General features: G+C 34.9%; 2 protein-coding genes across 8 annotated transcripts in view; one reads left to right on the top strand and one right to left on the bottom strand.

The window, feature by feature from the left end:
- The window catches only part of LOC119083349 (contactin-associated protein-like 5), a 32,973-nt gene that overhangs the window by 3,305 nt on the left and 7,689 nt on the right, over positions 1-21,979 (top strand). For 6 of the 7 annotated variants that reach the window (XR_005088849.1, XR_005088848.1, XM_037193043.1 and 3 more), the window contains exons 3-22: positions 1,929-2,049; positions 2,170-2,343; positions 2,458-2,701; positions 4,085-4,304; positions 4,439-4,574; positions 5,002-5,136; positions 6,096-6,263; positions 6,675-7,094; positions 7,164-7,271; positions 7,371-7,567; positions 9,528-9,759; positions 9,846-10,479; positions 10,552-10,766; positions 12,759-13,158; positions 13,244-13,491; positions 13,707-14,129; positions 15,014-15,214; positions 16,515-16,685; positions 16,740-17,180; positions 17,254-17,435. Coding sequence is in view for 5 of the 7 variants with exons in the window: in XM_037193043.1 (XP_037048938.1) it covers positions 1,947-2,049; positions 2,170-2,343; positions 2,458-2,701; positions 4,085-4,304; positions 4,439-4,574; positions 5,002-5,136; positions 6,096-6,263; positions 6,675-7,094; positions 7,164-7,271; positions 7,371-7,567; positions 9,528-9,759; positions 9,846-10,479; positions 10,552-10,766; positions 12,759-13,158; positions 13,244-13,491; positions 13,707-14,129; positions 15,014-15,214; positions 16,515-16,685; positions 16,740-17,180; positions 17,254-17,435 (5,052 nt within the window). In the remaining 2 variants the exon portion in view is untranslated. The remainder of the gene's footprint in view (positions 1-1,928; positions 2,050-2,169; positions 2,344-2,457; positions 2,702-4,084; positions 4,305-4,438; positions 4,575-5,001; positions 5,137-6,095; positions 6,264-6,674; positions 7,095-7,163; positions 7,272-7,370; positions 7,568-9,527; positions 9,760-9,845; positions 10,480-10,551; positions 10,767-12,758; positions 13,159-13,243; positions 13,492-13,706; positions 14,130-15,013; positions 15,215-16,514; positions 16,686-16,739; positions 17,181-17,253; positions 17,436-21,979) is intronic. The other variant, XM_037193045.1, reaches the window with a different exon arrangement.
- Positions 17,808-18,787, bottom strand: LOC119083350 (zinc metalloproteinase nas-8-like). The gene is made up of 3 exons (XM_037193047.1): positions 18,645-18,787; positions 18,150-18,588; positions 17,808-18,092 (listed from the first exon to the last, which is right to left on the bottom strand). The coding sequence occupies exons 1-3, from the start codon at positions 18,720-18,722 to the stop codon at positions 17,857-17,859; spliced, it is 753 nt and encodes a 250-aa protein (XP_037048942.1). The 5' UTR covers positions 18,723-18,787; the 3' UTR covers positions 17,808-17,856.

Raw genomic sequence — 21,979 nt, forward strand, 5'->3', positions numbered from 1 at the left:
AATGAAATTTTTTCTGTAATACCGAATTTCCAACTCCTCAATGAAACACTTCAACTGTTGACCGTTGACGATATAACAATGGTGAATGGTCATCGAAGCAGTGGATCATTGGATGAGTTCATTAATGTCTGTAATATGAATTACGTTACCAAGTTTAATCAATAAAGCCAAGTCACCGGCTTCGTATCAATTGGAAGTCGACTGTTTACACATCGCTCTTTTTTTAAACGTTTCATGAGGACCTGTTTAGAAGTGGTAAAGGTGTCGAGATGTAAAGCAGAGGATCCATCCCAATAAGATTTGCATTCGTTTTCTCAGTTCTCAGTTTTGGTTAGAAACAGCAAAGCAACAGGCATGACCAACAATACTTCACTGTTACTAACAGCATGTTAGTTCCCATTGGAATAGCCAGGACCTTGTTTTTTGGTATGTTGGAAAATGTACCTAAAAACGAAATTTTTGGTTTTGTCCAATTTGGGTAACTTTTGATTAATTTTGCAAAAATTTTACCGAATAATTGTCCAAAATAGGCTCTGTGACTTACCCGATGACAACATCTTGTATCTAAAAAAAAAGAACAACAATTTTTATATTTCAAAAAATAATAAAACAACGCTCTTGTGGGCCGCCCGATCAATGACGTAAATGTATAAATGTTAGTTTAAAACTGGAAAAGAATAAAAAAAAATCTTAACAAATTAATGTAGCATGCAATCAACTGAATTTCAGTTTAAAAAGTTTTAAAAAAAGATCTAAAATGTTGAATCATCCATCATCAGTCGTCATGTGACCCATCATTTACTTACGACACATTCTTAATAAACTTATGCAAAATTGTCTTATCAAAACATATGTACGGTACAAACACAAGCAAAATGGTATAATGTTTGACCTAAAGTCTAATTGAATAATCGGAATGACCTCAAGCAATTATCATACATATGCTGTTAAGGTTCTTGAATATGCATAAAGCATCGAAAAGTCTCGGTTGATATTATATTGAAATACATCGAGCTGTTATATGTACGATATTATGTGTTTAGCGACCACAAACAAAACAACAACGAGGAAACTGAATAGTGTGTATAGTAGAAACTCCATTTAAACTATTGAATATCATTTGCATTTTACAGAGTTGATTCGTTTCGAATGATGCTACACATTATATGATTTATGTATGAGCTTTCGTGATTTTTGTGTGGGCATGGAAATGATGATGAACAATTAAATCGCATGGATATATTGTTATTGAATTACATTCAACAGCGTAAATGAAATGAAAATGTGTAATTAGACTTTGTTGGAGGTACCTTTTTGCCGATGCAAACACCATGTTTGCGTGCAGGGACAAGTACATCAGTTGAATCAGATGTGTTAAATATTGATTGTCTTACTTCATTGAAATTTCGAAGTATAATTTTTGAATAGCACCTATTAGCGACCGGCTTCGAAAGCTAGTCGGGTAGTCAAATGCAATGAATAATCATTCAATCATAAAATAAATATGCTAAAATTAAAATAACACTAGCTCGTTTGACCCTCTTTACAATCATTATTATCAACATGTTAATTGGTCATAGTACTCGTTCTAACACTTTATATTTTCGTCTCATGCAACACATTCTACACAGGATTTTCTTAAAGAGTTTTTCATGATTGAGTCTCTAGGAAGTTCAAATTAAATCTTTCTACTCATTGCCAAAGATTAAACTTTGGCAAGATTCAGTACGTTAAAGTTAAGAGGTAAAAGTTTACGATAACATTTATAGGATATGTTAATCTATAGTAGTTAGTAGATCAGGGAAATTTGTGTCTTGATTGAAGCCATTGAGTGTTTTCCAAATGAAACTTAAACTTTAAAAGACTTCATTGATTCTAAGTATCGAAATGAACGTTTTTCTTATGTAAAAAATTATTTTCTTTTGCAGGAATCCAACAACCATATAATGAGAAAATATCAATTGTCATTTATGGTTTTTTGTATACTAAGTCTTCGCTCATATGTGCATCCTAATGTATTAACTGATACAACAAAAGAAAAGCCTCACGGTAAGTAATTTCATAGTTTTGAATTGCACTGTTGAAACGAAGTGATTCCACAAACATAATTATTGCATGCTTCGTTAATTACAACTTATTTGAGTCAACCATCGTACTAAATTCCTATAGACAAATGCATTGGCCCAACTGAAACTGGACCATGTAAAAATTTTCTTTACAAATGGAGTTTCGATCATTCGATTCGTGAATGTTCAACTTTCATTTGGGGTGGTTGTGATGGCAATCCAAACAATAGATTCAATAGCGAAGCAGAATGTAATTTTCATTGTCTCGGTGAACCATGTAATAAATTTATTGATATTAAATTGGAATGAGCATGCAATAATGGCATAATTTTGTGTCTTGATGATTACATACACGTAAATTTTAATGAACATTCCATTCGGTTTGCCATAGATACGCTGCCGACACACTTGCAAACAACGACAAAGGATCCGTTAATAAACGAATTGCAGAGCACAACAACAACTCCACCAACAATATCAATTGTTCCACCTGATGAACCTACAAGTCATGATAGTGATGGGGGTGGTTCTGATATAACGTTTGATGAAAGTGGTCATGAGAAAACGTTTCTGTTTGCGAAAAATAATACCTTCATCCAAATGGATGGGGAATTGATTTCTACATTTCAGCTTAGGTATGTTGATTTTGAAGATGTATTCACGTAGAGATAACCCTGATAGTATCCGACTCGAATATGTTAAATAATTTTTCACACGATTTCAAACTCTATCACAACCACCATTTCACGGATTATGTATTTCATCGGAAGCAGCAATTAATTACAGTAGAAAACGAAACCAATTCGAAATCTCGTGTGTTTATTTTGATTATAAATTAAATTTATTGAAGTGCGAATGCTCTTGGGGTACTCGAAATGACTAAATATTTACCTAACTGTTCATTGTGTAATTAGTAATAATAAGAGCCTACATAATCTACTAAAATATTAATTAAATAAACACATAACATCAATTAGAGACATGTACACATGATAATCTATTCGACTTATTTAATTGACTACTTTAGCTACTGTTTATTACAATGTTGAAGATTAACGCCATCATAATCACATAAATGTAGACTCGGAATGTTTTGCATAAACGAATCTCATTGATAACTGTATATCGGCACAAAAATATTGGATTTCACTGCGTCTTTAAAATTTCTTCTTATCGCAAAGAAGGATCATCGTGGTAATCTTTTAATATCGCCGAGAGAATACATTTGAAAAGCACAAGATTTTCGGTTACCTAATATTTAAAGTTAGATAACACAATGTATACGTGATTCACTATCACATTTTTTATATGTCTAGATGGTGCAATACCCGTCTGTATTGTAGGAAATTTTTCTGGTGAATTGACAGAATAATCTCACAGTATGCAATTGCAAAAGTTATAAATAGCAATACTAAAAATATTTAACAAGCTCGGTATGGTGTATTTTTATAACAAAATGTATGTCTTAATTAGTGAAGTAAAAGATTTTGTACAAAATACTACTCGACACTAGAAACAAAATAATGAACAGATTTATAGTACTTAATATCACGGTATGATTGAGGATAACAACATTTGTAATGAAAATATTTTTCCAACAAAGTCTAGCAATTGCTGTGATTAAAAATGTTTGTTGTCTTGCGGCCACAACATGACTTATTACGTATAAACAAAAACTAGTTTTTCGCATTTATTCTGACCGCAAAACAACAAAATACCATACTGTCTCGCTGGGTTCGTTTCGACATGTGGGATGCATTCCTCGCCTTCGGCTCGAAATTTAAACTTCCCACACGCCTCGTAGAAAAATGCCCCAGCGAGACAGTAATGTAATATATTTATATTTTAATTGTGTACTGCAGTTTGTTGTATCTTCTCAACCCTTACCTTTTCCTACGTTCCGTTCAATTCATTTTCAAAAGAAACCATTTTCTGTTAATGCAAATTTTTCCATTTCGAATCTGAAAATCTGAAATTTCCATTAAAAACACAACCAAAAATATTTTACTTTCATTTAGATTATGTCGTGAAATTTCATTTCAATTCCGTACGCGTCTTCCCCACGGTTTGCTAGTTTATCACAATGTCAAAAATCCCGATAAAATCGAATTGGAACCTTATGCATTGTACGTAATTGTCGAAAGAGGACAATTAAAAGTCGTTCACGTTTTCGGCAAACATTCATCCAGTGTTACTGTTGGTGAAGGATTGAACAGGGATGAATGGCATAGTGTAATGGTATGTACAAATATAATTTTTCATTGTGTCGAAAAAATAAAATGTAAATTTTTTTCCCCGTTCGGTTTGTGCTTTTTGCGAGATATTTTTGAGGGTGGAAAATAATTACGTGACCTAATCAAATATATTATTAGGTGCGAATTGATGTTCACGGAGCCAGATTAATTGCAAGGGTTGACGATATCCAGGAGGAAGTTTATTTGAAGGGTCTAAATCACGATACGAATTACGGTGTTTCAACCAACCTTCCATCGGTTGTTTTGGTGGGAGGTAAGATAGAACGGTGTTGGTTTGTTTTAAATGTTTTATTTGCAGATTGAATTTTAAGTGATTACACAAGCATTTGTTCAGGACAATTAAATAGATTGCGAGATTTATATTTTACACGCAAAAAGAATTATTAAAAGGACAGAAGCAGCACATACACACAATACCACCCCGAATTTAATGACTCAAAGTGATAATAAAACCACATTGTGTTCCACATTCAAAGAAGCATACTGACAACGATCCATTACGCTTTAAAATTCATTATAAAACATATTTAATTACTCCTTACACATCCACTTAGCAATAGAGCCATTCTTCTATCAATAAACCGACATTGTACACAAAATGCTTATACATGTTAATACCCCATCACCATAATATTTGTTCAATATTTTACTAAAAGATATCCTATATCGCACAATGTTAGGTCTCAGCTCCGAAGAGAAACTTCATGGCGTTAAATACATAATTGAATCATTCGTTGGTTGTATACGAAATGTGGTACTTAGTTCTGGTAAGGCAGCATCTGATCTACTGCCGATAACGAATTCTTCCGTAATGGGTAAGTGTTTTAAATTCTGGGTTATAATTCAATAGCAAAGACTTTAATGAAATTTTTAAAGCGTTTTTCTTTTTGTTTGCGGTTTTTGTGGAGATTTTTTTCAAGTCTATGTTCTCTCCTTTAATAATAGTTGGAGGGGATTTCTAGGGGATGTGATAAAGATGTTGACCATTTACATAACCTTATAGGAACGGCATATAAGTATTATGAGCTCTGGCCGCAGAGAATTACATCATACAAATATGGAAGTAATAGATTTCGTATCAACAGCTAGGCAACAGTTTACACAAATGAAGTAACAGATTCAATAATTTCGTTACGATACTTTTATCGTTTCTTAATGAAATGAAATGCCGTTGAAAATGTGTGGTCGAAAGTTCTTTTCAAAATTAAGTTGCGAGCTAATTCACTATTACAAATTGCTGGAATGTTATTCTGTGACAATATCAATTTTCACAAAAGCTTTCACAAAAATAATTGGCACGAGAAATTGCTTTGTTCTACTGCCTTTCCTCATTTGAAACATTGCTAAAATTCCCACTGTTATTAGCCAGTTTATTTTGATTAGTTTTAAACTAATTCAAATTTTGCATAAATATTAAATGGACACCAGAACTGAAAACTACGTACTGATTCTCTTAATTATAATATTTGCATACCAATGAACACGTATACACAGTTGAATCGTAGAACCTGAGGATCTAAACATGGGAATAGACACAAATTATACAAAACACTGAGTTTTCTCCGTCACAATCGCTAGTTAGTAAAACATATTCGTGAATTTGATTATACGTACCTACAGTGAATGATGAAGTAAAGATAGAGTTTTGCTATCAACGCAATTGTTCACTTCACAAATCATTGTCATAGACTTGCATTAAAACTGGATATAACTACAAATTTTAACCGAAATTCTTGGCATTTGCAATTTCTAATTTAAATTTTGTATTTTCCAGCATTAGCAACGAAACATGAAAATGTAAAAGAGGGATGCTTCAACAATAATAAGTGCCATACTCAACAGAATTTGTGTTTCGTCGGTTCGAGATGTATAAATCACTATTATGACATTAGCTGTAACTGCTTTGGTACGCATTATGAGGGTGAACTGTGCGATATTTACAGTAAGTATGTTTAGTTCGATATGTTGCTATTATATTGTTATGCTGGTGTGTTTTGGGGCTATGTTTGCTCAACGCTTTTCCGACACAATTCCCATAGTGAAATTCCTCATCAAAATTTCGTGTTGGTTTATCGTTTTGAAATCGGATTATCCGACTTGTTACATGTCGCATTGTACAAATGTTATTTCTTTTAAGTTCTATATTTACATTGACAATATTGTTATGGCAACCTTTCCCTGAACGGTTTAAAAATTACTATATTTTCCACTTAATCCAGAAAGCGTAAAAATACTTTAATCCCAATGTGATATCAAACATAAAATCCGACAAACCCAAATAAAATATAAGAACCTACATCAAGCAGAAAAAAAAACCTCTTACACGCACATTAATTCTTTCACCGTTTAACAGCTGCCACAATTCTCACATTACGGGGCTCAAGCTATGTGTCGTACCGTATATACGACTGGAAAGATCGAGTTCATTCGCCAACCACACGTATCAGTCTTATGTTCAAAACTCGCCACGATGATTCGGCTCTGTTTTATGCAAGTGGAGAATCTCTTAAACATCAGTACATAGCCGCATCCATTAAAAACCATTCGTTAAATGTTGAAATGGATTTCGGAGATGGTGTCATGACGGCTGTTTTGGGTGATGGACTGACCAGCCATTATTGGCATAATTTGACTATTTATCATGAACGAAATACTGTCCGTGTCGTATTGGACGACCAAATGAAGGTTATGGATGTACCAGGCGCCACAACTAATTTACTATTCGACCCAGAAATTTATTTTGGTGGCGGTCCTGATTTGCAAAAGAAAAGAGGTATTGAACAGCATTTTGCATTAATAACTCGTTAAAAATGGAATTTGAATTAGATTATCTAAATATCAGGCTTGTCTTCACAAAATAATTTTGCTGGATCTCTGAAATATGTCTATTACAATGACATATCCGTACTGTATGAACTAAAGAACAAAAACCCGAAAGTACACTACATAGGTAACGTATATCATTTTCGAAACATTACAAAAAAAAGCCAAACAAGAATATTGCCAGATTTGTGGTTATTATCGGATAATCCTCATGTATGCATTACAGGTGTGTTAGAGGCAGAATTTTACGAAGCTGATGTTGAAGTAATACCAATAACATTCCCATTTGCTACATCGCATATCTGGTGGCCGATAAATCAACCAGATCGGCTTAATATAAAATTTGATTTTCGCAGCAATCGTACAACAGCTGTACTGGCGTATGGGGAGGTGACAACATCTGAAGGAAATGGATTCTGGGAGGTAATGCAATCATTTTTCTTGCTGTTGTTTTGATTGTTAACAAGCACCGTTTGTGGAATAGCAATAAACAGGAAATGTATTCGTTATGAAATTGATAATAGCCACGAGGGATGATAATTTTGAGATGTTTTGGATATTTTATGATGATGGCACCTGTGGTACGAGTCGAAAAGTTTTACGTTTTGTATTTTCTATCGAATTTAGATTAGATGATGTGTACAGAATCTTAAGTTCCACAAATAATTTTTGAGTTTTAAGTACTCGACCGTTTAACTCTCTCATGTTTTAGTATAAGAGTGATATCGCCAACATTTTAGGCGATTGGGGAACAAGCGAGTGATGGCTCGTTGGATTCGTCTTTCAATTCTGTGAAAAACGTATCGTTCACTTTTTCGGAAAAAAATTATTTTATGTGAAAAGCGTTCAAAAGTGAAGACATGTCAGAGGGTACCGAAAACATTTTTTCAGCAATAACTCAAGTTTTTTTTTTAATTGTTGTAATGTTTTACGAATGTCGGCCTTGGAAAGACCTACAGGTAAAGTATACGCACTGGCTGGTGCGAGTACATCCACGAGAGTTATGACTAAAAATATAGTGAATGTTCTGAGAGTCCACCTTCCCTGTAACTTCGATGTTCCACAGAACTGAGTATGGGGTGTTGTAGCTGGCCTCACCCACATAAAAACATGGAAAAACGATATGATCAAGTGGGATTGAAAAACTAATTACTGTTCCGGAGTCCTGAAGTCATGTGCTTTACGCTAACAGTTTATTTGAGTCAGCCCCTAAAATCCTCTGAGAAAAATGTAATAATTTTTCTCTTGATATTACTAAATCTGTTTTCACGACATATATTCGCGACACAGCGAAGCATTTTTCTATTGATAAGGTAAAAGAATAGTAGACTATAAAAAATGACTGCCGTAGTACCGTTCCAGATGCTGTTCCAGCTGTAGAGCCCCCAGAAAGAAGGAAAAAATCTGCAGAGAAGGCGGACTCTCCGAACATTCACTATATTTTTAGTCATAACTCTCGTGGAAGTACTCGCACCAGCCAGTGCGTATACTCCACCTGTAGGTCTTTCCAAGGCTGACATTCCTAAAGTTAAAAAAATCACCTGAAATTTTGACGATATTACTCATAAATAAAAAATGTCTTCAACGTAACAATATGTTAGACAACATTACTATATTCTTGTGAACTCCATAAAGTTTTATATGGTTTCGTTCCAAACTTATAATAATTGATTCAGTATTCGGCCACAGTGTCACATTTTCCTAATCCTAATCAATTTTCTATTCACTTCCCCCATGGCATTTCGCTCATCTAAATTGAATAATAATTTAATCTTTTTATCATTTTGTTTTCAAATCGATCACCATTATGTACACCATTAATGCAAGATTCTGCGGCCCTTATACAAATAATATCATCCGTTTCTAATTAAGGAAATGTTATAAGTCATCAGGAAGCAATCTAATTTTAATTGGAGTTTTGCAATAAATCAAAATCTTTTGGCTTTTTTCATTGCATTACAAAATATCAGATTTTTTTCTATAAGTAAAAATCCAATAAGCTGAAATGACTCGGCAATTTGTTTTCTTCCAATTTTGTCATCCCATCTCTTTACAGCTATTGATGAATGCTTCAAAAAAAAAGTTTTCCATATATCGGCAGATATATTATAAGTGAAAAGAAGGAATCGTGAAAAATTCTCTCTATAAATCAATTACAATACACGTATAAAGTAATAATAACACAACGAGAAAATGGTCTTTGAAAGAAAATCTTTCTTCAGTATAAACTCTTCTCAAAACTACAAACAATAGACTTTAAAAGGTGGACCATTCTTTCAGTAATTAATATTAATAATATCTCACCTTAACGCACATAATTGCCAACACAATAATAATCTTGTACTGATACGAAGATTTTTTTCTCTTTTCACTTTTACACCAGATTCGCTTGGCAAGCGATGAATTGAGCTTTGATTTTATGCCAGATGTCACAAACAACGTCACCAACCCAATAAAAATTCCGATTGAAAGTGCCACAAAATGGCATGCCATCGAACTTTCATATAAAAATGGGGAAATTAAGTTCACCGTTGATTACAGAAAATCGCAATCGAAAATGTTTGGTTTATCGTTGAGCATTGGTCATAAAGTAATAATTGGTAGCAGTTTGAGAAGTGAGTACACACACATCCACACACACATTGCATGTCCTTGTGTCGTCGATGGGATATATATTGAATATTTTTTCCTGTCTGAACAGATCGACAATCCGGTTTAATTGGTTGCATGCGAGATTTGGAGATAAATGATGTCATTATTGAACCGAGGTATGTGGTTAAAACGGAACGTGTGGTCGGTGAGGTTGCATTAGATAATTGTAAATACATCGATCCGTGTAAACGGCCCAATACATGCGAGCACGGTGGCAAATGTTTTGTGAAAGATGATAGAATAACGTGCGACTGTCGGGGTACAGGATATATTGGGAAAAATTGTCATTTTACGAAATATCGAAAGACTTGTGAGGAGCTAGCATTACTGGGATACACGAAACCCGATGTCTATTTGATTGATATTGACGGCAATGGAGTGTTTCCGCCAGCACATGTGAAATGTGATTTTCAGAGTTTGGAAAATGCAACGAAAACTATTGTCGAACATAATCTTCCCAGTCAATTTGATGTCAGATCAGCTAAAGAAGAGGACTTCAGCATTAACATCAAATACAGAGAATTTTCGCCGGAAATGTTACAAGAGCTGATATCTCATTCGCTATATTGCACACAGCACATTAAATACGACTGTTATAAAGCTCCACTGGAACTGCATTCGTTTACATGGTTTTCATCGTCAGATAAAAACAATACGGTCGACTACTTGGGCGAAGTTAAGAGGTAAAATTGTTTGTGTATTTTTGCAAATTATATCAACGGTTCATAAAATGCGAAATACGTAAATTTGTTAAGAGGTTCGTGTCCGTGCTCGGTAAATCATACTTGTGAAGATCCGAAACAGACATGCAATTGTGATGTGAAAGAAAACAAATGGTTCGCAGACGAAGGATTTTATTCAAATGCACAAAGTCTGGGCATTACCAATATGTATTTCCTGCAGCAAAAGGATTTGGAGGAAGAAGCAAAGGGAAGAATTACATTGGGCCCGTTAGAATGTGTGGAAACAAGTAAGCAATTTAGTAATATTTAGTGAATGCTCAGGCTTAGAGTCGATTGAATTTAAAACGTTAAGATATTAGGGATCATTCACAATACATTATCAATACATTTTTGGGCACACAGGTACTCGTAATTCCTGGCGTGTGTACTTTGTGAATAGTTCCTTCAGATATGGACAAAGTAAAATGTCTTCATCGGTCACCGTGTGAAGAAGTGGGAAGAATGTCTAACAAAAGAAGAAATCGGTTATCAGATTCACAAAAGGTTTACTTTATTATTTATGTAGTGAAACTTTGTGAAGGTAAACTGTTTCCGAACCCATTTCATTGGTAGAAACATTTAAATGACAGCGGACGATTTCCTTGAAACCAGTACGGAACACGAAACAACTAAAATCAATTGAAATCGTAGCAAAGTGTTGCGGTAAGCCCCGTACGAAACCGTATATATCCAGTGCGTACACGTATGAACTTAGAACCTAATGCGATATGTACATCAAAATCTTGACCCATTCAACCCACTTTTCTCACCTTCGAATTCAAGCCTCGATTCAAGCGTATAATTGTGATTACGGAAAAAAACTTTCAAGATCGTTTAAGATTTGTTTCTCTACCACTCTAACTTTGCATTTACTCGGGAAGTGCGGTTCAATTGACACATTGAGCCTTATCGACCCGAGTACGTTGTACGAGGCTCAAAATTGGAGAAAACATTTTTTTTTGTTTAAAATAGAATTATGCCATTAGTATTGAAGTGTTAATATAACTTGATGAATATTGATTTCGGGTCTCAGTCGGGAAAATTCTTTATACCGATCTTAACTATTTAAAAATTTATTAACTCTTGGTTTTCATTACAAACCAATAGCCTACATACTTAACACTTTGTAAGGCTAGAGTTTGAAACCCATGTCATATTTTTAAACGCACGAAATTTTTTTTGCTCTGACTGTTTTATTTTTGAGATTGAATTGAAAACTTTCCACTTAAATATTTAAAAAAATAAAATTTCTCCGTCTCATAGTGTAATCCTAATCCACATCTCTACCTCCATATTTCCCAATTTCTCTATTATCATTCATTAGAAGCGAACACACATATTCCCCGTGTGCAGCATTTGTGAGATAAGACTTTACAATTTGCATTGCATTTCTGCATGATTGCTTTAAAAATAAAACTCCAACAATGATACTCCATGCTGTCGAATGAACTACTTCATTGAAGAATATAAAAGTGTTAAAGGATTTATATTCAACTCTAAACATGTAACAACAACAGTGTAGCACTATTCTATGGATGGATGTTTTTGAACAGAACTATGCTCTAGCTAATTGTTTTGAATAAAGAAAAACGTAAGCTCATCTAAATTTATCCAGATAATTCATTCCGTTTTTTTTTCTCCATTGCTACAATGTTGATTTTGTTTTGTTTGATTAAATGTAAAGTTACTTTGAAAGCATTCCATGTCCAAAGAATATCAGTGGATTAACCTACTCAAATTCGATTTTTTTTATGAAGTTGAAACGTATACCATTTACTGTTTAATTGAGAGTTAGCACATTTACAATTACTATTGTCTGTCAAAGCTTAAAAACTGAATTCAGAAAATTGCATGAAATCATTGAAAAGATTGCGTCCGACACATTTCATGCCTTGCAAATACCGATCTGGCTAGTCAATTCAGCATGATATTATGGTAATCCACCTGCTGTCGTTTCATATGCTATAAATATTCAAAGATGTACTGTGGATTTACCTCTCTTGATAGCAGTACATGCATTCATGGCACAAGTCTGTCCGAGTCTGTATTCAATTTCAAATTTTAATGAAACTATAAATTGATATAAGCCAGTGTCATGGCCCATCAGCATCAACATCACTTAGCTGTGACCTGTCTCAGGCACTTTCAATTATTGAATTCGATGACCTCATCGCAATGAATTTACTTGTGCAACTTTCGTGATTTATTTATTTAACTTTTTTTTTTTTCAAATTGGTTAGATACCCAAAAGTTTGTGGTTACCTTTACCACTTCACAATCATACATTGAAGTGCCAGGATGGCGTATGGGTGACATTGCATTTTCATTTCGAACGACTGGTGAAAAAGCAATTTTGCTCTTTCAACCGCCCATACGTGCGTACTATCCATCGTTTATGGTAGCGCTGACTGGTGACTATCAGCTAACGTTCAACTTTACATTAAGTACTGGAACAACTCGCGAACTTGTTATTAATTCAAATCGCAAACTGAACGGTGGTGAATGGCACAAAATTTGGATTGATTATAATGAATACCACGTACGATTTATGATCAATACGGACTATCAAATGATAAATTTAAGACCGGAAGAGGAATTCGGTCCGTTTGAAGGCAGCATGTTCATCGGTGGTGCCACGGCGTGAGTTTGAATATTAATTATTTTTTAAATTACATTTCTCAAAGCTCCATTTCGCATTCTAAAAAAATATTTTCCTTCATTACAGAGATTTGTTGAAGAAATTATCGGTGAAACAGGGACTAATTGGTTGCTTCCGCGGGCTGGTAGTGAATGGAGAAATTCTGGATATTTATAATTACATGTCCGTTCATTTGTCGGAAATCATTAAAGACTGTAAACCATCGTGTGTACCTAATCCCTGTAAAAATGGAGCGCATTGCAGAGAATTGTGGAGTACATTTCAATGCGTTTGCAACAATAAATACGCTCATATCGGACAATATTGCGAGACGAGTAAGTATTTGCGTAACTCAGTTCGATGATATACTCTTACGGTGTCATAAACATCGGCGAATGAAATTGTTAATTTAAGCTATTATCTCAAGCATTCAATTTTTTCTTCAAAAATTGCAATAATGTTTCCTTCCTTTCCGTCTCGCACATTGATTTATTTCAAACGATGGTACGTATTCCTTGCCGTTAATCGAAAACGAAATTTTCTCTTTCAGATATAAATGAAAAAGCACTGACATTCATAAATCGTGAATCGTATCTGAAGAGAAACTACTTGAGCAATAGCGATAGTGAAAAAGATATGCTGCGAAATATTTTCCAAGACAGCATTCTAATTAATATACGAACGTATGATTCACATTCACTCGTCCTTTATGCTAATGATCACTTTAACAATTTTGTACATTTATACATAACAAATTCAAATGAAGTTGTATACCTGTACAATTATGGCGATGAAATTGTAAACCTCACGATTGTACACAACGAATTGAGCAGTGGAAAAAGTATACAAGTGGCTGTAATTAGAACAGAGGCTGAAACAACGATGCATGTTAATGAGAAGCACATAACAGTTGAGAAGGGATATCGTTTGCTTCAAGAATACTCAAACAGACCATGGATGAATCCGGAAAAAGGTATACCATTGTTATGCTTTATGTCTTGAATGTTACATAAGTATGTATAAGGATATAAAGATATATATACCAGCTCACGGAGCCACACATAAATTAATACAGAAAACAGTTTTCTATTTCAAAAATATTTTGCTACGAACCGAAACAATTATGCCATTCAGTTGTTTCATTTGTTATTCAACGTGTTTCGTACGGTTCGATTACATTCTATACCGAAATGGTTGAGATTTCAGATTTAACTGAACCGCATCTACTATGATATATGAATACATGATACATCTTTAGGTGTTTGGATTCGAGGATGAGTTGATGGGTCTTCTCCATTTTAATATTCAATGTAGAGAAATTAATGGGTGTTGCTTGGCTGGTCTTGTAATAAAGTGGTCCGATTAGCCGAACTTAAAGCGTTTAAAGGTGAAGGTAGATTCGAAAATTCTATTCGATAAGAAAAACAATGTTGAAAATGAGATTAAAATCTTATTTTAACCACCACATCATTCACACAATCTAATATGACTGTGGTACCGAATGAAAATGAAACATAAACACAACGTAGATCCATAAAATCTTGTTCTCGTATATTAAGTGCTCGTTAAATCAATAAAATTTCCACTGAAAAGTTGAAAGCAAATAACAATCTTTAGCGCATTAAGGAAACTACCTTACGAAGCCCATTAAGGCACCAGTGCTGTGTTGTTAACTATTCCATAACAAGTTTAATGCAATAATAACTTTTCAACAATGAATTGAATAACAACCGGCGCTGCGAATAAAACGATGTAACGTGTGTTGTTTTTGAGCCTCGAAATTTCCCATTTTCCCGCTTCCCCTTTATTCCATCAATTATATTGTTTTTAATGGAAACAAATTGAAATTTTCAATAGAACTCTTACATAATCATCGGCCACCCGCACCACCAACCGAATATTTCCAATTTAATGTTGGCGGCTACGATACAGCAAATCTTTTACGTACCAATTCCGGCATGCCCGAATTACAAGGATTTATTGGATGTGTACGTGGTCTTAAAATTGGAGATAACTTAATTGATCTGGCTGTGATTGCTGAGGAAAACATTGCTCGCGGTAAGTGTGTAGTTAGATTTTGTCATATGCTTTTCGGAATATTTTATTGGCCACACCCGTACCACGTACACAATTTATGTTCATGTATTATTACGTTGGAAATACAATGTAATAAAAGAGTATTTTATCGATGGCAAATAAATATTTTTCGAATGAACAATTTCGACAATTATGTCGGTTAATGTTCTGTGGTTAAATTAGGACAAAGGAGATGTAGATGCTTGCACAGGAAACATTTTTTTTTTCTTGTAATAAAATATTTCCGTAATAAATGTTTGGAGGGTGATTTGGATTCTTGAATGGTTGGAACGTTACTTTGGCACTTCAAATTTTTTTAAATTTTGTGTTGTTTCCGCAAGTGTAATATAGAATTGCGATTTATCTACTCAAAATGGAACTTATTCGTTGCGACATACTAACTCTTTTGGTTACATTATTCTCTTCCAATTTGTAATTATAAAACTTCTTCAGTAAACTGTCTCCGTGAAACAATTATTTGTGTCGATGATTGCAGAAAAACCGAATTAAAAAAATCTTTTTAAATTACTGCCAGCGTTTCTTGTTACAGCAAACATATGATTACTTTTTCAAACCAATTTCTTTTGTGTATTTAGTATTTCATACACAGAGTATGTCGCTTGTTTGTAAACAACGCAGAAGTTGGTGGAGAATCTGTAGAATTCAGAAGAAAGGCATACAAAAACTTTGTGTAAATAATTTTACTTTATTGAGTTGCAAAAGCACAAGCGGCAAGCATAGCAGATCTACTACTTCATTTGACCCAAGTAATTTTCAAGTTATTAATTTCAAATCTTTTATTTCATCTTTTTAGCATGTGCTATATACCTGGTTATACCTAAAGTAGTTATCGATTGCCAGGCAGGCAGGATTCCAATTATTTCAAATCTCGTCACCATTAATGAATGATATATTTACCTTCAATTCGAAAAGTTTTCTATCGACTGGCCCTTTAAATGTTTAAAATCAAGTAACATTCCGGTGTCAACAAGCGGTGAAGCCATTCCGTTCATCCCTCCAAGCCATGACAATATACTACATACTGTAATGTTCACATTTAAACGAAAGTAATTTTGCACGTTTAAAGTCATTACCATTAAAACGTGGCAAATATTTGATTTTATCATCCATAACCATCATGCTCACGCATTGCTCAAAATCCCATCTCACATTACGTGTTGGATTACAATAAAATCCCATTCAACCAATTCGACATTTTCAAACATGAACATAATCGTCCAATAAAATAAATATTTTTTTGATTTTTTCGCGAAAATTTCAGTTTCGGATGGTGTACTACCTAATTGTCAAGTGAAATGCGATGCAGAACCATGTAAAAACAATGGAATTTGTACAGAAAATTTTGCTAAACAAGAGAGCTATTGCAATTGTGAATACACGAGTTTTATGGGTGAATTCTGTATGGAAGAGAAGGGTGCAGACTTTAGTGGGGGTGAGTTGGATGCTGAAAATTTCCGTTTCTGTTTTCATAATCGTTTTAATTCAGAGTCAGCGCTTATGCGAAAATACACTCTGGATGGAGCAGTGGAAAAAATTAAATTACAATTGGCATTTTCGAGTGGTGACTTGAGACGTGCCAGTAGAGTCATGTTGCTTTTACAAACTGAAAATGACCGAAGCTATTATCTAATGGTAGCTATAACATCAGATGGATTTTTACAAATTGAAGAAGATAGAGAAGGATCAGCATTTAGTGTAGTAATTGAAAGGAACTTCTTGAACAATATTCGCCATTCGGTGTACTATCAGCGCACTGGTGATGATGCAATGCTGTTAATCGACAGAGAACAAGTTTCGTTGGAACCGAAAGTTGTTTTAGCATTAACTCAAGTGGCTGATATTGGCAGTAATTCGGTACAAATTGGTGGCGTTAATACAACGGATCCACGTTTTGCTGGACTGAAAAGCTACAGTGGGTGCCTATCAAGTCCGTAAAAACAAAATATTCTTTTCATAACATGACCCACGAAACAAATGATAATTTCGTTTAATTTTGGCAGATATTTTCATTCAAGTGAACAATTATTCGATGAAACCGCTCGAGGAGTACATGCTGTTCACGAATACGGGTGCTGAAAACATAACGGTTATTAATTCTCAGGGTGTCCGAAGTGCACAATGCAGCATGGAATTTGATATAACGCAGAAATTTGTGCCTGAACCGTCACTCAATTTCAGTGTGGTAATTATTTTTTGGATTATATTGTGCGGCTGTATACAAAATATAATGAGATTTATTGTGACGAACGATCCAATTTAATTTCACACACCAAATTACGCATGCTTCGTGCAAATGCATATATAATGATTGAATATTAACATTCCCGGTTCACCCGTTAAATTCATTTTTTTTAAATCTACTGGCAAATTGGTTTATACATTAAAAAGTCAGATCTTTATAATGTCCGAAAAAATCAAGCTTTTTAAGCTTCATGTAAGAACTTTATGTTCTTTGGGTTCGCTTCGATCCTGAACACTTCTTGACCAAGTAGTTTTTTCTTCTTTATTCACACATCAAGTTTACCTTTCATCCCTTTAATGTTAACACACGGAAATTGCTCGTGGGTTTCAAATCCCATTATTGACTTTCTTTATTAAGCAAACTACAAACAATTATTGAAGTACAATTGCGTCTTTAAGATATCAATTTTACTTAAATGCTCGGCCTCACGATGAATTTTATCAATAGATCCGTCACGAAGGGTCATTGATGGGCGTTTTTTGTCATTACTTTTGGCAAATGCGAAATAAGGATACTGCATCACGCTGCGAACGTCATACGGTGTTCGAAGTGAATTAACTTGTCTCCGATCAAATTGATCGAAGGCAAAGTGAAAAGCTATAAAACGTAACCATTAGCTCCTGAAATGTATCTCAATATCAAAAGAAAAATTACCCGGATCGATGTTGTTAAAATGAACTGTGATGTATTCGCTACGATCAGGTCTCTGATGTTCATGATTGAATCCAATTAGATGACCGAATTCATGAATCATTGCTGCTGGTCTCATACATTCACCAAACATTTTCATCAATTGTTTGCCGCCCGATCGTCCCACGTGACAGTAGCAATATGACGAGGTGCCATCATTTGGTGTTATTTCCACATAGGAAGTGTCAGAATATTTTTTCGGTGTGAATCGAACACAAGTTTTTGATTGCCATTCATTCATTGCATCCATAATTATTTTGATGTCAGCTTGAGAGTACTCTGGACTGAGTACGTACGGGATTCTGCCTTTTGGCCAGCGTTGTGACGGGTTAGCCCAGAAGTTCTTGCCCTTTGGATCACCTTTTACGTCATTTCTCCAGAGTATATTGGTGTTGTTAGAGGTCTGAAAGGGGAAATTTTAAATTAGAATTGGGAAACCCAATTCAAGCGAAACCTCACTTCTGAAATCGCAGGTGCTGCATATACTTCCGCCGTAAAGTAACTCAAACACCCCAAGAAAATAACGAAGAAATTCATTTTTGAGCTACCTTTCACTGTTAAACGAACCGAAAAGAATGAAGGTAACCTCAGAAAGCACCGGCGTTTTAAATATTCCCAAATCAAATTGTGATATGAATTTTAATAGCTTGATAGCACTTTTTTAAACCGGTGTAAAAACGCCGAAAAATTAAAAAAAAAGAACATTTAAAAGTCTGCACAAATAAATACTTTGACTAGACCTATTACTACTTTTTACAACTACTTCTTTGCTTGACTTGTGATTAACGGGAAAGTTTTTTTGATGAAAAAAGTGCACTACCAGTCATGTATATAATAGAAAATCAACTTGCAATAGAGGAAAAATGAAAAATGAATTTATGTAATCTTCCAGCAGCGGTTTCAGCAACTCCACTCTCGTAAAAAGAACATCTAAAATCGTATAGGGTAAAAAAGTTTTCCAGTGGAGATTTCGGTTTTTTTTTCTTGTAAATTGTTACTTACAAAACCAAAAACTATGCCATGGTGGTGGATATTATCTTTGGAAATGAATGTTTATGACTGTGGTTATTTATGTTATTATAGTAGACGAACATTAAACGGTTAAATGGCTGAAAAATCTAGTTCACATTTATCTACTAAATGCCCGAATGGGTCATTACCCGAACAAGTTTTTTTTTTTTTTATTCTAAGCAAATATCATAACTTAGTTTTACGATATGTCCCAAAAGTTACCGTTATGTTCGGTCGAACATTGTTTTTAGTGGGGTCTATATCTTGTAAGCGATATAAAAGTTTTGCCCAGTGGAGCAGTGGATGAGGAATTGAATATATCTTTAGTATTTGGATTAATTTTAATTTAAGCACATTCCATTGGTGAGCAAGGGGATAGGCCTATGAATTTTTGGTGATAATAATAGTATAGCGATTTACCATCAGCGCAAGTCATTATCACTATGCCATAATAATGGTGAGGTGTTGAATCAATTATACTAACATCAAATTTCTTCCAAATTTTGTAATTTTTGCTGGTTTCTAACACCTTATATCTTCTTATATCTACATGTTCAGGAGGGAAATCTACACTGAGAAAAAAGATTACGTCTGACACGTATAAAGTGTGGTCAGGAAGTTATACACCAGAGAGATGGAATACTTAAAGAGTTTTGCATACACAGTCGTCAGTTTGCTTATCAGCCAAGAAGATCATCCGAAACCGCTCTGCATCACCTAGTGCATAGAATAGAAAAAGCATTTAACCAAGATGAGTTTGCTCTTGGTTGCTTTATCGACATAGACGGAGCATTTAATAATATGATATTTGCTGCAATAAGGAAAGCATGTATCGCACATGGAATCAACCTTACTGTAACTGTATGGATTATTAAAATGCTTAGGGATCGAATTGTATCCTCCTACCTTAATACTGCCAAAGTAAGCGTTTTCGTAAGCAAAGGCTCTCCTCAAGGGGGTATTCTACCGCCTTTACTATACTGTTTGGTTAAAGACAGCTTACTATCTTTACTTAATAATGCTGGCTTTTACTCTCAAAGCTTTGCCGATGACCTCGCAATTCTCCTAGTAGGAATCTGCATCTCGACCCTGTCAAACTTGATGCAATCAGCACTAAAACTAGTTGAATCCTGGTGTCATAGTAGGGAGCAATCAGCGAACCCAGATAAAACGAGACTGATATTATTCACTCGTAAAAGGAAGGTTACAGGACTCAAAAAACCCAAATTTTTTGGCAAGGAAATCGATTTTTCCGAATTTGTAAAATTTTTGGGCGTCATATTAGACTCAAAATTATACTGGATCATCCATTCAGAATACGTCATTAAAAAAGCGGTAGCATCCCTATGGCAATGTCGCAGATTATTTGGCAATGACTGGGGGATTAGCCCCAAAGTACTCCATTGGATTTACACAGCCATAGTAAGACCAAGACTATGTTATGGAGCAGTAGTCTGGTGGCCCAGATGCGAAGTGAAATCTGTTCAAACCCAACTGAGTAAATTACAAAGATTAGCATTAATTGGAATCACTTCCGCCATGAAAACTACCCCAACAGCAGCACTCGAAGCACTATTGAACATAGAACCGCTACATATTCACATCAAGTCTCTTGCCAAGTCGTCCCTTTTAAGGTTGAAACAGTCTGAACTCTTGATCAATGATGCCAATTTCGGGCACACTAAGTTGTGGTCAGCCATGTCCCAACAAATACCTGAAGTCAATATGCCCTGCGACTTAATCGTCCCAACTTACAGATTCGAAAAATCATTTAAAGTAAATATACCGGATCGTAGTTTCTGGGATACCCCGAATGCAATTGCACACAATCACTTCTCGTGGTTCACTGATGGATCAAAAAAGGACGATCTAACCGGGTCGGGAATATTTTGCCCTAGCATAGCTAAAGAAATATCCGTGTCACTGGGAAATTTTTTAACAGTATTCACTACAGAAATTACTGGAATCATGGAATGCTGCAGAGAAATAATTAATAACCACGAAGCTAATGTCTCACCCATAAATATTTGCTCAGACAGTCAAGGTGCAATTAAAACGATTAGCGGCTTTAAATTTTCATCTTCAATAGTCCTTGAATGTCGCGATACTCTAGAAGAACTATCTAGAAAACACCAAGTGTCACTTATTTGGGTTCCAGGGCACACGAATGTCGCTGGTAACGAAAAAGCAGATGAACTAGCAAGATTAGCTTCTAGTACACCTTTCATAGGACCTGAGCCAGCAATGGCCTTATCATTCTCAACACTTAATCGGCTCATTCTGAACAGTAAAACCAAAGAATTCAATAATTATTGGAATACCCTAGACTTTGCCAGACAGGCAAAAATATCGATCAGAATAAACAACAAAAATTCGAAATACTGCCTGTCACTCGATCGGAATAACCTCAGAAGACTTGCCGGCATACTTACAGGTCACAATTCTCTAAAGAAACATCTCCACACAATTGGGGTGGCAGACGATCCACACTGCGAAAAGTGTGGTGAAATCGAAAGCACAGAACACTTTCTTTGCGAATGCCCAGCATACATTATGGCTCGATCACAGTATCTAGGTTCATACGTAACCAAGTACACCTCGATATGGAGTATCGCTCCATCAAACATCCTCAAATTTCTAAACAAGACTAAAAGAATATAAACGACCGTGGGTACGCACAACAGGCCCATCTGAGGCTTAGGTGCAGGCGTAAAAGCCACCCACTTATTCTTTCTATCTATCTATACACCAGACACATCTTTTTTATCAGTGTAGACAAATTT

The sequence above is a fragment of the Bradysia coprophila genome, unplaced genomic scaffold, assembly GCF_014529535.1.
Source record: "Bradysia coprophila strain Holo2 unplaced genomic scaffold, BU_Bcop_v1 contig_588, whole genome shotgun sequence".
Lineage (NCBI taxonomy): Eukaryota > Metazoa > Arthropoda > Insecta > Diptera > Sciaridae > Bradysia > Bradysia coprophila.

Coding starts and splice junctions, on each gene's coding strand:
- LOC119083350 (XM_037193047.1), bottom strand. CDS start 18,722: ATGAATTTCTTCGTTATTTTCTTGGGGTGTTTGAGTTACTTTACGGCG. Junction 18,589..18,644: donor CAGCACCTGCGATTTCAGAA/GTGAGGTTTCGC, acceptor TTCCCCTTTCAG/ACCTCTAACAACACCAATAT. Junction 18,093..18,149: donor TTTTAACAACATCGATCCGG/GTAATTTTTCTT, acceptor TACGTTTTATAG/CTTTTCACTTTGCCTTCGAT.